Source organism: Pundamilia nyererei, unplaced genomic scaffold (assembly GCF_000239375.1).
Source record: "Pundamilia nyererei isolate P.nyererei 1_Seehausen unplaced genomic scaffold, PunNye1.0 scaffold00135, whole genome shotgun sequence".
Classification (NCBI taxonomy): Eukaryota; Metazoa; Chordata; class Actinopteri; order Cichliformes; family Cichlidae; genus Pundamilia; species Pundamilia nyererei.
The window spans coordinates 1,615,122-1,628,450 of record NW_005187536.1 but is presented as its reverse complement, the minus strand read 5'-3'; the positions used below and the strand labels follow the sequence as shown (position 1 = coordinate 1,628,450).

The window sequence follows — 13,329 nt, the reverse complement described above, 5'->3', positions numbered from 1 at the left end:
GTGTGTGTGTGTGTGTGTGTGTGTGTGTGTGTGTGTGTGTGTGTGTGTGTGTGTGCACTCGGGCTCAGTTAATGAGTTTATTTATCCTGAATTACATGAAAGCAATTATTAGTCTTATGAAGGAGAATCAGGTTAGAGGATTAGCTGTCGGTGAAGTGTGCCGAAGCTCGAAGCTGTGGATCCGTCTGTGTTTGAGAGAGGAAAAGAGGACCGGCCTCCTCTTGGCTCTGTGTGGGCTTTCCACGCCCGCTCGGCGACAGCAGCCTGCCTCACCTCACGCTGTGCAAATATAATCCAGTGAGCTGTTCAAACAGCCTTTGTTTCACTCAGTTTCCATCTTTCCTGCTTCTGTCTGAGTGACCTGTGCTTCTTACTGCGAGCATTAGCTTTTCATATAGACAAATCTTTACCGTTAAAGCATTACAATCGCCCTCGATTTTCAGGCCCCGCCCTTTCCTGGACGGCCCCATCCACCATATGTTCTTATCAGTTTTGTCATATTATAACTGCTCATGTTTACGAGGCCACGTTGTGTAAGGGGAAGAATCACTGCTGACTCACAGCATCAGTCTCGTCGTTCATAAAGGCTCTTCAGAATCTGCGATCTGTCTAATGAGCAACAGCAGAGCCGCCTGCTGCTCTTCCTCCTCCTGAAACTTCTGTCCATCCTGTGGCTGCCTGCAGATAAACATCAGCAGTGCACATTTATTGGCCTCTCTATACACACTACTGTTTGATTCTCCACACAATGAAATCACTGCAACGCTTTAAAACCAACACCAGGTTCCTTCCTCGCCTCTCTGAGTGGGCAGTACATCCCTCTGCTCTTAAGAGCCACGCTCTCAAGCACCGTGCGGTCCTCATCTAACTGGTGTTTAGAAGTATGTGACTGAAGAAGCCAGAGTTTAAATCATCATTATTAGTGCTCCTCCACAAAGAAATCCATAATTTGGTGCATCTGGCGAGACAAACATCATAATCAAAAGCTGCAGAGATGGATGCAGTTTTAACGTGTGAAGGAGCATCATGTCACATTATCAGTCATGAAATATGATTATTTTGGCCACTTCTACATTTCCCATGAAGCCCGAGGCCCCGTGCCGACGCCATGGCTGATTCATTAACTGCTGGGATTAAAATGTTAAACCCTGTGCATGGTACATCCACACTTGGCTGCGCGCTGACCCCCACAACATGAAGCTGCAGTCGACAATCGCAGCCATGCGAACGCCCGTGAGCAGATAGCATTACTTTACACACGCGCGGAATAAATCACAGATTTGAGCTGTCAGCCACTTTCATCTGAACTGATATGTGCTTAAGTCGAAGGGGTCAGTGCTAAACGCTGCCAGATATCAGAGAGCCGTAAGCTGCTGTCAGCACACTGCTTGCTTGTAAGGAAGTAAATACTTGTATGAAGCTCTACAGTCATCAGACAGACATCCCAGCTGTCGTCGGGGTCAAAGGCCCGGACAGGTCACCACACTGACACTCTCAGAAGGACGACGATCACACCCACAGATGATTTAGAATCACCTAACGCATGTGTTCGTACCAAGAGAGGAGCCCCCCCCCACACACACACTAAGAAGGTTAAAACGATAGAAACCCTTCTGTCACAGCAGCAACTGCATCAATAATAGAACAAACACAGAGAGGAAATAAGAAGAAGACAAAGACACAGGAAGACATCCAGAGCACGAAGCATCAGGACAAACCTCTGAGAGTAAACAGTTCATGAAAAGATTTAAAACACCAGCCCGACCCTCACAGGGAGGCTGACGTTACATAATGCAGGAGCCGAGTTAGGAAAGCAAAGATGGTTCCACGTGGATCTGTGTGGGTATGTGCACATAATCACATGCCCCCCACACAAATGATTCAGATTAGAAATATATAAAGACACACAGACAAAGGCAAACATATAAGCACCCCCCCCCTCACAGGTCCTTCATTCATTTTCATATTCCTGAGCTCTCACTCAGCATCCTCGCCCTGTGCACCGAGCTCTGCGCGTGCAGACAGTGGATAGAGGAAGTGCTTATTAGATCAGCTTCGCTCTAAGTGACGAATGAAAGTCCCCTCATTGTTTGGCTTTTCAGCATGATGCAGAATCACACTCTGAAATCCTTCAATCACTTTGTTCACGGAAAACAGAGCCTGCAGGAGACGCTGGATATGAAAAGCTGGTCATGCCACAGTTTTCTGTTTTTGGTGCAAAGCAGTGATTCTCGTGCTGGATCCTGTCAGTGAGCTGACGTCCTCAGCTGGCACATTTGGAGGTAGTGGTTATCGCTGCTGTGAAACGGATCTGTTTCTCACTCTTTATGTGCCATTACGTCATGTCTGCTCGATGCTTTTCACAGCAAACAGAAGGAATGTGCTCAGGTGCAGAATCGGATCTGGCTTCAGAAGCTCTGAAAGCTGCTATGACCTGATATCTGTTCAGTGATGTGGAACCAAAGAGATGCAGCTGTGTTAAGATACATTTCTCTATTTTTAGAACATTACTGTATATTCGATATTCAGTGCAACTATTTTTAATTCAAAGACTAAAAATAAGAATTCATATCTCAGAGTTGAGGAAGCACTGATGTGTCGATCACAGGCAGGACTCTCTGGGTTCAGGTGTGTTTTGTAACGACTGTCTTTTTCATGCTTGTTTCCCACATACAGCCCCCCCCCCCCAGCTCTGCCTTTATTTTCAGCCGACAGGATCAAAGGAATTTCAGAGCACGCTGGAAATATCTCGCTGGTGGGGAAGCCCACGTGGATCCGTGTTTGTTTGATGGTCTCTCTGACGCTGTAAAGTAAATTGGTGCGGAAGACTGTGACACGTTCCTCTGCACTGCTGTCTGTCATGGTGACATTAGCCGGAGGGGACAGGTGCTACAACACCTGGGTGATGCACGTGAACTAATTGTATGTACAAGGGCAGCACACGGGACGAGCTGTATGTGCAAGGAGTTCGTAACCTTTGCAGTCAGACATGCTTCTAACTGTGCTTCCAGCAGCTGCTAATTTCACATCCTTTCCTGTTGGTTTGTTTAATGAGGTGTTTATTAAAAGCTCTGAAATCTCTGGCTTGATTATAAAGCAGATATGCTTCAACCAGGCCAGTTATGTAATTCAGGATTGATTCGGCCTTATGGATTTGCATACAGTGTTGCCACGGGAGCGCTGAAATACTCCAATTTGAATTTTAAATCACAGCTGAGTGTGGGCTTCATTGATCTCGAGTCATTTCCTGTGACGTGCAGGCCTTCAGTTCAGTTCTTTTTCCTAATAACAGCTGCTGCGCTCCATTTTAAATCAATATAAACATCTGCATAAAACACGGCTTCTTACTAAAAGCTTCAAAACTTTTGATCTTGAAGTTTCAAGCAAAGTCAAACTAATTTGGGCAGAAACATCGATAAAAGATTCTGCGCACGGAGAGGCCATTCACTGTTAATGCCAGCTTTTTAATTACAGAGCAGCGTTTGGTTTTTAAGATCAAGGTTTCAGCGTGTAGCAACAGCATCTTTGTTGTGTTTACCAAACAAAACCAGCCAAGATATAATAACCTGTAATTATGAAATCTTTCTCAGGCACAACAGGACTCGTGTGTCCCGATTACTGCGGCCACATGACTCGTTTGCCTGCTCGTATATTCAGTTCTAACATGGTTGCAGTCGGTCCTTTGACCTGTGAAAAACAAGAAGCTAGTCTATCATGTCATAAAATTAAAGAAGAAAATCCCTCAAAGAATCAAATATTAAAAGAAACTGTTTCTCTGCAGTGGATGAGACGACTGAATCTCACCACAGTTTCACGTAACAGGAATGAAAGAGTAAAGTTTACCTCGGCTTCATTCTTCATTCAAACCTATAAGATCAGTTTGACAACCTGAACCACGAGAATCATGTGATTCGAAGACAACGCTGCTTCATTAAAGTGTGGCGCCGCCATCCTTCACGCTTTCTGTCACTTCTGCAGCCGGTCCGTCCCGTTATCTCGTCCCCAGAAACACGTTTGCAGCATTTTTCTGTTTTCTTTTTGCGCTGTGTTTGACCTCTCAGGGCCACCGTAGATTACGCCTTTGAGTTGTTTGGCTATCTCAGAAAGTGCCCCACAAGAGAGAAAAATACATTTTTTAATAAAAAAGGTACTTTTAAGTTTTTTCATCGCAAAAATAGACCAGAGACTAGATCAGCCATGAACTAAGCTAGCTTACAAACGAGTCTGAGGCCAGTTAGCACAGAGTTTAACAGAAAACTGAGACTCCGCCCATTTTTTGTTTACTAAAAATGGGAGGAGTCTAACATACCTATGTGACTCCAGCCAATAGATATTTAAGCAAACTAATGTAATCAGAGTAATTTACTAAGCTAACACTGAACGTTTCAATGATTAAATTAAAACTGAAAATTTTGGACAGTGAATAAAAACTTTATTCAACCTCAGATGTGACAACAGAAACACAGAGACGTGACCTCCCGTGTGCACGGTGCTTCTCTTATCACTTCTCTTTCTTCTGCCTTCCTCTGCTGCCTGCTCACATACTACTCTCTCTATGTATTATTCACCACTTGTCAGAGCTCTCGCCTCAAACTGCACATCACAAGTGGCCTCTCCATCACTTCCTCCATTTACTCGTGAGCCGTGTGCAAAGCTCCCCATGCGATTTCCTTGTGTCAATAAATGTATCCAAGCACCATCACAATCAGGGTGTAGCGTCTGGTTAATGCATGACTCATTAGTCGGGTCCTCGGTGATGCTGCCGTGCTGCTTAATGAACTGATGAAGCAGTGAGTTTTTAAAGTTAGAGAAACGGTGGGGCAGCGCTCCACCTGTGACGCTGATGTGTCTAAAGCAGAGTGGCAGATATGAGCACATGCACACTTTCTGTGCTGGTTGGTAGGAACTGCTCGGGTTTGTTGATTCTGCTATTTTTATGTCCTAACTCCATTTTCCGGAGGTCATTTGTCAGACGACGCGTGAACAAAATAGTCGTACATTCGGCTGTGAAATCTGAATTTATGTACCTTATACCCCGAGTCTCCAAAAATAATAGCTTTGTTCAGGGACTGAAAACATTTTGCTGCTGTTGGTGTCTCAGCACACACGATCCCCGCGAGCGCTGCGGTCAGTGCTGCGCAGGCCACACACAGCGTGTCCATGTTAATCACACCACTTGTTTACTTTTCACTCAGCTGCTGGTGACATTTATGATAATTAGCTTGAGCTGATGTAATGCAATATTGAGCTGATGATGGTTATCATTAGAGGTGTCAATAACAAGGTCGGTGCTGGCTTAAACTGAGAAGCTAGCTAGCTTTTGTACCTTAGTGGTTGCTAATGACTGAGAAGCAGAGGAGAGCTGACGTGTTACTCTTATTTATCTCGTGCACACTGAGCTCCACAAAATTAGCAGCGTAGCGCCTTTATGTTGTAGTCACATGTAGATCGGAAACATCCCGTGCTGCTTCTCTGTGTTGATATTTGGAGACATAGCTGCTCAATGCACAATTGGCTGGCAGTGTTGGGTGCTGCTTGCTATTTATAGAAACAGGGGTCTAGACCAGCTCTGCAGCTGAACGCTGTGTGGAGAAAGAGGCTCGTGGGTGGCATGAGGTGGTATTAGTCTCGGGGGTGGGGGGTGTATGCGTGCAGAGGGTGATGCGATTGAACATCACGCTAGCGTGCATAAAGGTTGTGTTTGTGTGGACATCAGAGAGAGCGGAGCGGGGAGGAGGGTGGATGGAGACAGGAGTTGATGTAATGTCGCCTCTGGCAGCCATAACACAGATGTACTGCAGGTGGTCCTCAGATACTCGCTGCTCGCTGCGTGCACACATGCATGTGTTCGCCTACATCCACAGCATGAGCATGCTTGTAATAATTAGGGTTTGTTTACTTTCTCTTCTTAATTTAACTGGTGTGTGTTTGACTCACAGACTGCAGACGTAAATAGGTGTGTGCTGCACGTCACTGTAGGATTACCTAATGCAGCTGTGGCCTTCAGAGTTTTGAACTAAGGGTTTTCCTGGAGTCAGATACTCGGGGTAGTGGGCGGGGCCTCAGTGGATCGGGGTAGTTCCTGAGCTTCGAGCTGATGCTTGATTGGACTGGGATCTGGGGACTTTGGAGGCTGTGTCGTTGCCTCGGGCTTTTTGTCGTGCTTCTCGAGCCGTTACTGAGGATTTTTCTGTGGAGTGGCATGGCACATTGTCCCGCTGGAGGAAGCTTTCATGGGGGAAGTTCTTAGTGTGCAACAGTGCTGTGTCAAAGCAAACGGGACACGAATGATCTGAGGCTTCCCAGCAGAATTGTACCGTAACAGGACTGCCACTGGAGAGGCGCCATGACCATAGCTGAGATTTTAAGCATTGAAACAGCACTGACAGGATCGTCTACAGCTCTACAGGAGGGTGAACATATGTCAGTGTCGTATTGTTCTGAAGGCGTCACTCGTAGAACGACTGGCTGGCTAAGGCTTGGTGTTAAACTTGACCTTACAGGGAGGTAAAAGAAAATCATTTAACCTCGACGTCAAGAGGATAAACTATTCATGCAATAAAAAGCTTTAACAAACATCTCTGACTAATTAAGGGCATGGGACAGCTGAGCTGGAGCTCCTGATGTTAGCAGCCTGTGCAGAGAATTACAATCTCCAAGCCGTTGTTTTTCAAAGTAGCTTAAGTCATTGAACATGCGTGTGAGAGTGCTGCTGCTGGAGTTTATGGTGCATATCCGAGTGTCACGGCTCAGTGCCTTCAGAAGCATCAGCAGCCCTGTTATTTCAGAGTTACGCACACACTCAGCAGTACATGTGGTAGCTGTTATTAAAGAGGGACTTAAATAATGGAAAAATATATTTAGTGGAAACGTTTGTATAGAAATGAGCACAGGCTCAGGTACCTGTGAGAGCTTTCATGTCAACAGTTATCGGGTTTTAAGTGATGACATATGAGACCTGCTTCTGGGCCCAAACTACTGTGTTTATTAAGGCTGTTGTGTTTTTAACATGTTTTGTATCTTGTTCTATTTAATCTGAACAAAAAAAACCAAAAAAACAGTCAGTGATCCCTGTCGGCCTCTCTCGGTTTTTACCACCACTGTTCATTTTAAAGCTCAGATTTTAACCCTTACGATGTAACTCCAGCCCCTGCAGCAGTATATTAATGACTAACCTCATATTGTGGATGGATTATCTCAGTTGTTCTCCTGACTGAAGTTTGGTCCGTTTACAGCATCCTGCCATGCGATTGTATTTGTCTCTAACCATCAGGAACCCTCACGTTAACTTTTATCGTGTGGAAAAAAGTTAGCGTTCATCCTCCAGCTTCACTGTGTTTATGCTAGGCTAACATAGCTGTGTTGCTAGCGATCACGTAGCACATCATTATATAGCAGCTAGCCCAACTTCAGTAACCCTACAAACGTCACTGCTGTTTAGTTTTCTGTCTTCATTTATGTTGGAAGTGATAGCAGAGCTGTACGTTTGAATTTTTTCAAAAATCTCTCAGTCAGAACATGCTATATCATGTTTAGCTAACCAGCGAGCTAACTTCCTGCTAGCTTCTAACTCTGTTAAACTTAATAAATCCTGTTTTCATGGATGTTAAAGTTAATTGTTACACCTGGTAAAGCAGCAATGCTGATCGTTTTATTAAAGATGAAAGAATTTAGACAGTTTGCAACTCTCAGTGATGCTGAAGTGTTCGTTTGACTTTGGGACCTGAAGCGGAGTTTGGGCCCAGGCACGGCTAATGACGTCAGACTTAAAGACCGGATAGGGATAGACCGTGAAGCATGAAGTAATGAAAACTCATTATATTAATCATCATCCCCAGTGAGTGTTTCTGCACTGCATAAAACAGGTGGCAGAGTTATTAGAAATACAAAGGTCGTCAGCTGCTGCGTGCTGTGATCTGAACGCTAAGCTGTGGAACTGTTCTTTATTTTTTAAACGTCATTCAGAGCAAATGAAATGAAACTGCTGATTCACAAAACGTCTGTTTAGATCAAAAGCTTATTGTTTATTGTTTCTTACTCGCAGGCTGGACGCGGCATGGAACTCGACCCTGTTTGTGTGACGGATAGCGACCTTAGGATACGTCTCACTCTTGATTAGCGTGCTACACACACACAAACACACACTCCCTCTCTGGTTGGTGAGCGTTGGTTCTCATCACGCTCTGCTGAGTCTGGCAACAATGGCTGCCAAAACCCACACTGTGGATTTAGAACTGGAAGTGTATCATTCAGCAAGTTTCCTTCAGAGTTTTGCAAATGAAATGTATTTTGTAACAGCCACACATTCTCTGACAAACAATGCATCCTGTGTTTTTGCGTGTGTTAATTCCACAGTGTGCGCTGAGAGGCTTTCACTGTGACTCACTTTGAGGCATTTAGAGGTAAACACTTTACAGGATGCAGCTTGGTCTGTGTGTGTTGCACCGGTTTGTCTGAACTGGAGGAAATCAGCCCAACAACTTTCTCATTCAAAGCTAAAAATAAGAAACTATTTTATATTCTGTATCATCCTGTAATATTACTTTCTAATACTGCAGTTTTCCCATAAACATGTTTTCAGTCAGCTCTGGTGATGTCCACAGCTTTGCATCCCCCCACAGCAGATTACTGTAAGTGAGCCACTGCTGGGAAATTTAACATGACTTACAGCAGACAGCTGCAGAGCATGCACTGCATCTCAGAGTGGGAGAGACAGCCATGTTTTGCCAAGTCAGGCTTTTGTATTTGACTGTGAGTCAAGTTCAATTTCCTTCAGTTCATAATCCATTTACAGCATGAATAAGAGGTCCTGCATCCTCGCTCATTACTTACTGTAAAGCCTCTGTGTTTCATCAGCATGTGAGTGTTAAACATAGACAGACAGCAGTACTTTTGCACTTTTACACTCACCTGTTGTCTAAAACTGTATATTTTCTCTTTTTCTGAAGCGTCTCTGTAAACCTCAGAGATGGCTGTGTGGGAAAATCCCAGCAGATCAACACTCTGTAATAGTCTGCTGGCAGCACCATGTTCAAAGTCACTTAAATCCCATTTGGTCCTCACTCTGATGCTCAGTTCGAGCCGCGTCTGCACGCAGCCCTGCGTATTCTTCGCTGCTGCCCTCACCGTCGGTCATTTTAAAGCTTAACCTCAGTCACAGAAAACAGAAGCACTGCAGTCACAAGTGTTTGTGTGTTATTACTGGGTTCAGTTAATGAACAGCACAGCAGCAGGCACACAAATGATTGTCATCATTCACAAAATGTGTTCACATAAAACATGTGCTCACGTTAAAATGTGGTAAAAATGAAAACGATTGAGGCCTTTTGATGTCATTAGTCATGTTTAAGAGTTCAGTGTTGTAGAGTGTGACCTCATTCAAGGTGAGACTAAACGTGTCGAAGCTGAAACGACACCTCTGCAGCTGGAGTCACGCTGAAACGAAGCATTTCCTGCTTCCTGTTTGACATCACTGTTATAAATCAAGATGATCTGTGTGTTTCTTTGCAGACGGTGCGTCATGGTTTCCCTTACCAGCCCACCGCTTTGGCCTTTGACCCCGTGCAGAAGATCCTGGCCATCGGTTCGAGATCTGGTGGAGTACGAATGTATCCTTTACTTCCTGTTCACTCACCCCGCCCACACACACAGCAATGACCTCTGATCACACACAAAACACAGACTTAATGTATTTACTGTAAATACTTTACTGCTGCCACAGAAGCAGGCGGCTCCCACTGTGTTATGTCTCTCCTCCTGTACAAGCCGAGCAGGGGCCTCCGCAGCTCCGACCTTTGACCTCCTCCTCTGGTTCTGTTTCCTCTTTCTATCCTGTCATTTCGTGTCACTCACTTGTCTGGTTGCAGACTCACCCTGCAACAGTCTCCTGGGTCACAGGGATGGTGGAGGACGAGTAACTGCAGCACAGGTACGATGTTACACCCTCGTTAACACCGAGCGTCCTCCTCCAGCAGAGGCACCAAACACGGACGCTGCAGCAGCCACGCAGACATCCCGCCGGGGTGACGCGTGAGCGGGCCGAGTGGTTTCTGTGCTGAAAGAAAGCGTAAAAGCTCCAGAGTGTCAGAGGTGGACGTGACGCTGTGTGAATATGTGTCTATTTGACAAAGCTAACGACTGAACCAAATACTTCATCTCTGCTCTGAATCCGTTCTTCCAGCCGATCAATATCCCAGCATTTTCCTTTTTAATATGTTCTTCATTCCATAATTATTTCTTTGTATTAGATTTGATTTAAATATTAAAGCGTTACCGTCCCGCAATCATAAAAATAGATTTATCCAATCAGATTTTTTAAAACTTTACCTCTAGGAAGAGAAAATGCAGCAGCTGGCTCAGTAATTGCTACAGACTTCACATTCAGGAGGAACAGAGCTCTGTGTGTGCTTGTTATGGATGGATGACAGATTACATCCAGGACCTGAACCCAGGTTCTTCTAGCACACGTCGTGCTACCTTCACAAATACATTTTAAATTAAGTATGAAAAATGATCTTGTGAAATCCAAGAAAACACCACCAGATATTTCTGTGGATTTCAGCCTTGGCGCAGGTGTGCAGTCTCCTTCAGCACTTACTCATAAAGTGATGGGCGGATTAATCAATTATGGTTTGATTTATCCCTAAAATCGTATCCCCGGGCCCCGCTGAAGCCCGGAGCTGCTTGTTTGCAGAGCTGGATCTTCTCTCAGGTGACTGCGGTGCCTTCACCTCTGGGCTTTCTCTGAAGCAGATACCTGTGTTCTCAGACACCTGAGGGGTCCATGTCTCTGGTTTTCGGTTTGTTGCAGATTGGGACGCGCTGTAGCTTTGATTTAATCTGCTTGTCATCTTTGATCAAACTGAGCTGAGAAGCTTTAAACCTGGTTCAGATCAGGTTTAGATGAGTTAGCCGTTAGTCCCCACTGCTGTGTCCTACACCTGACAGTAGAGCTCGGCTGGGCTTGCAGCTGCATGGAAGCCCTTGAGTGACTTAGCATTTGTATTGACATGCTGCACACACCTCCCTCGGCTCCCGAGTGGCCCGTCACAGACTCTCTGGCTCTCTCTCGGTCTCACTCCTCGATTTTGCCCTTTCTCAATCTGCCTCGCCTGCTGTCGTCTTCTGTCTCGTGGACCTTCCCCCGTTTCTGCTTTTATTTATTCACTTTACCCTTCGTCTGTCCTTCACAGCCTGTCTCAGTGTCCGTCCTCTTCCTCCCGAGGCTTTGAACATTCACCTGTCATCTTCTGTAACGCTCTCCTTTTGTTTCTCCTCTAGTTTCCTCTCATTTAGCTGTTTTACTACGGCTGGTTGAAATGTATGTAGAAATGTATGCTTGGTTAAAGCGATCACAGTTAATGTTCACATGACACTGTTGACTGCAGGACTGTGGGTTTGTGGGCCGTCTGTGGGAAGTCGGTTTCCCAGCGTGTGGTCTGCCTCTGTACATCCTGAACAGTGATCAATACGTCGGAGTCCCAGTGGAATCTCTTTGCTTTGTTTTCATCCTGAATCTTTGTTTTTTATACCTAAGTGGGCGACTTCATGCATATTTACTTAAGTCTTGGAGCTGCTCTTCATCACCAACCTAACAAACAGTTAATGTGATCTTATTTTATTACAGCAGCTCTGTTTCTTTATGCTGGTTTACCTGATTCCCGGGCTTCAGTGTTTGGGGCGAGTGTGCTTACGTACACTCAGAGCAGATTTGGGAAGCTGGCTCAAAGCAGCGCTGTGGATTCGGTGGGTTGAGGAGTTGCTGCGATAGCTGAGATGACTTTCAGCGGCTTAGAAATAGCAGGAATAGAAGTTGTGAGAGAAGCATGAAGGTAGAGACGGATAGAGGTGGCACACTGTGGAGAACAAAGGCAACTTCAGTTACATTATTAAGGATGGTGATAAAAGTACACAAGAAGAGATATTTAAGTCGCAGCTCTCTGCTGACATTTACATCTTTACCAGCTACAAACAAAGATGATCCTCACAGCTGCTCTGTGCTGGAGCTCACTGTGACTACGTTTTATAACCAGACTGAAGCAAAAATCTGCTCCATGAAAACAAACGTTGATTCTTTGATGAACAGAATCAGCAGGAGGAACACGGAGAAAGTCCCAGTGTGTCAAATCAAGCAGCTTATTAACACAGACGCTACAGCTCGGGTCAAAACACAGACCGGACCGTTTTAAGCTAACGCTATGTTGTCTGGGGTTTAGCTTTGAGCCTGACTTCATCAGCTCGAGGTGTTTGGACCTGCTCTCTGTGGGCAGAAGAACGCCGTCTGCAATAACACCACCACTCATTCACCTATAAGTATGTCAAAGATGGCTCCGCCCCTCCCTGAGCCCGGCTATGCTGGAGGTTTCTTCCTGTTGAAAGGGAGTTTTTCCTTCCCACTGTCACCAAGTGCTTACTCACAGAGGGTCGTTTGATTGTTGGCCTTTCTCTGTATTGTTGTAGGGTTTCTACTTTACAGGATAAAGCACCTGGAGGGGACCGCTGCGCTGTACAGACTGAATTGAAAAGCTAAGTTGGAATTCACGTTGAGGTTGTTCGTGTCGTAGCTTAACTTTATGTTTACCTTCATTTATTGTTTCAGATTCAGGTGTTTTTCCTCCTTTTCATGAATGATGATCATTTAAATTGTTGTTGGGTCACATGTGACACTGAGACCGTCTTACATCACTGCACATGAACGTAGAATGTGAGAGCAAATACACAGAGGTGTTTGAACACATCTCAGCATGACTTCATTATCAAAAAGATAAACAAACTGAACCCTGTCCTCACCTGTAGCCGCTCCGACTCACATCATCCTGGAAGAATTACTCTGCAGTCACGTAACCACGCCGTGGGTGTTTTGCGTAGTAGACTGTCAACATACTGTCGTTGTGCTTTTTGTATTCCCCCAGTGACAAATTGCCTCCTACGTGTAATCATGATTTAAACCCTCCTCCCCTTCCATCGCCAAGAAACTCTGAAGCTGCGCGAGCGTTTCGGTGTGGACAGCTGTGTTATTCATGTCTTTATGTCACGTATTTAACATCAATGGCTGAGTCAGTCACAGCAGGACCGGTCCCGCTCTGATGAATAGTGCATAGCAACAATGTCATCGGGGTTGGCGCAGTGGGTTGGCAACAAGGCTCTCTGCAGTGGGCTCCTAGGACGCTCCTCCCTCTGCTTTGAGCGAGACGCCCAACACGTGCTGAGATTTGGTTTACAGAGAACAAATATAATCAAGAAAGTGCCTGACGAGTGTGTGTGTGTGTGTGTGCGCGTGTGTGTGTGCTTGTGTGTGTGTGTGTGCGCGTGTGTGTGTGTGTGTGTGTG

The 13,329-nt window shown here is 45.3% G+C and overlaps 1 protein-coding gene across 10 annotated transcripts in view; it reads left to right on the top strand.

Annotated features, from left to right (window-relative positions):
* Window positions 1-13,329, top strand: part of stxbp5l (syntaxin binding protein 5L) — a 130,966-nt gene that overhangs the window by 6,310 nt on the left and 111,327 nt on the right. For all 10 annotated transcript variants that reach the window (XM_005743764.1, XM_005743762.1, XM_013913510.1 and 7 more), the window contains exon 2: window positions 9,511-9,608. In XM_005743764.1, coding sequence (XP_005743821.1) covers window positions 9,511-9,608 — 98 coding nt within the window. The remainder of the gene's footprint in view (window positions 1-9,510; window positions 9,609-13,329) is intronic.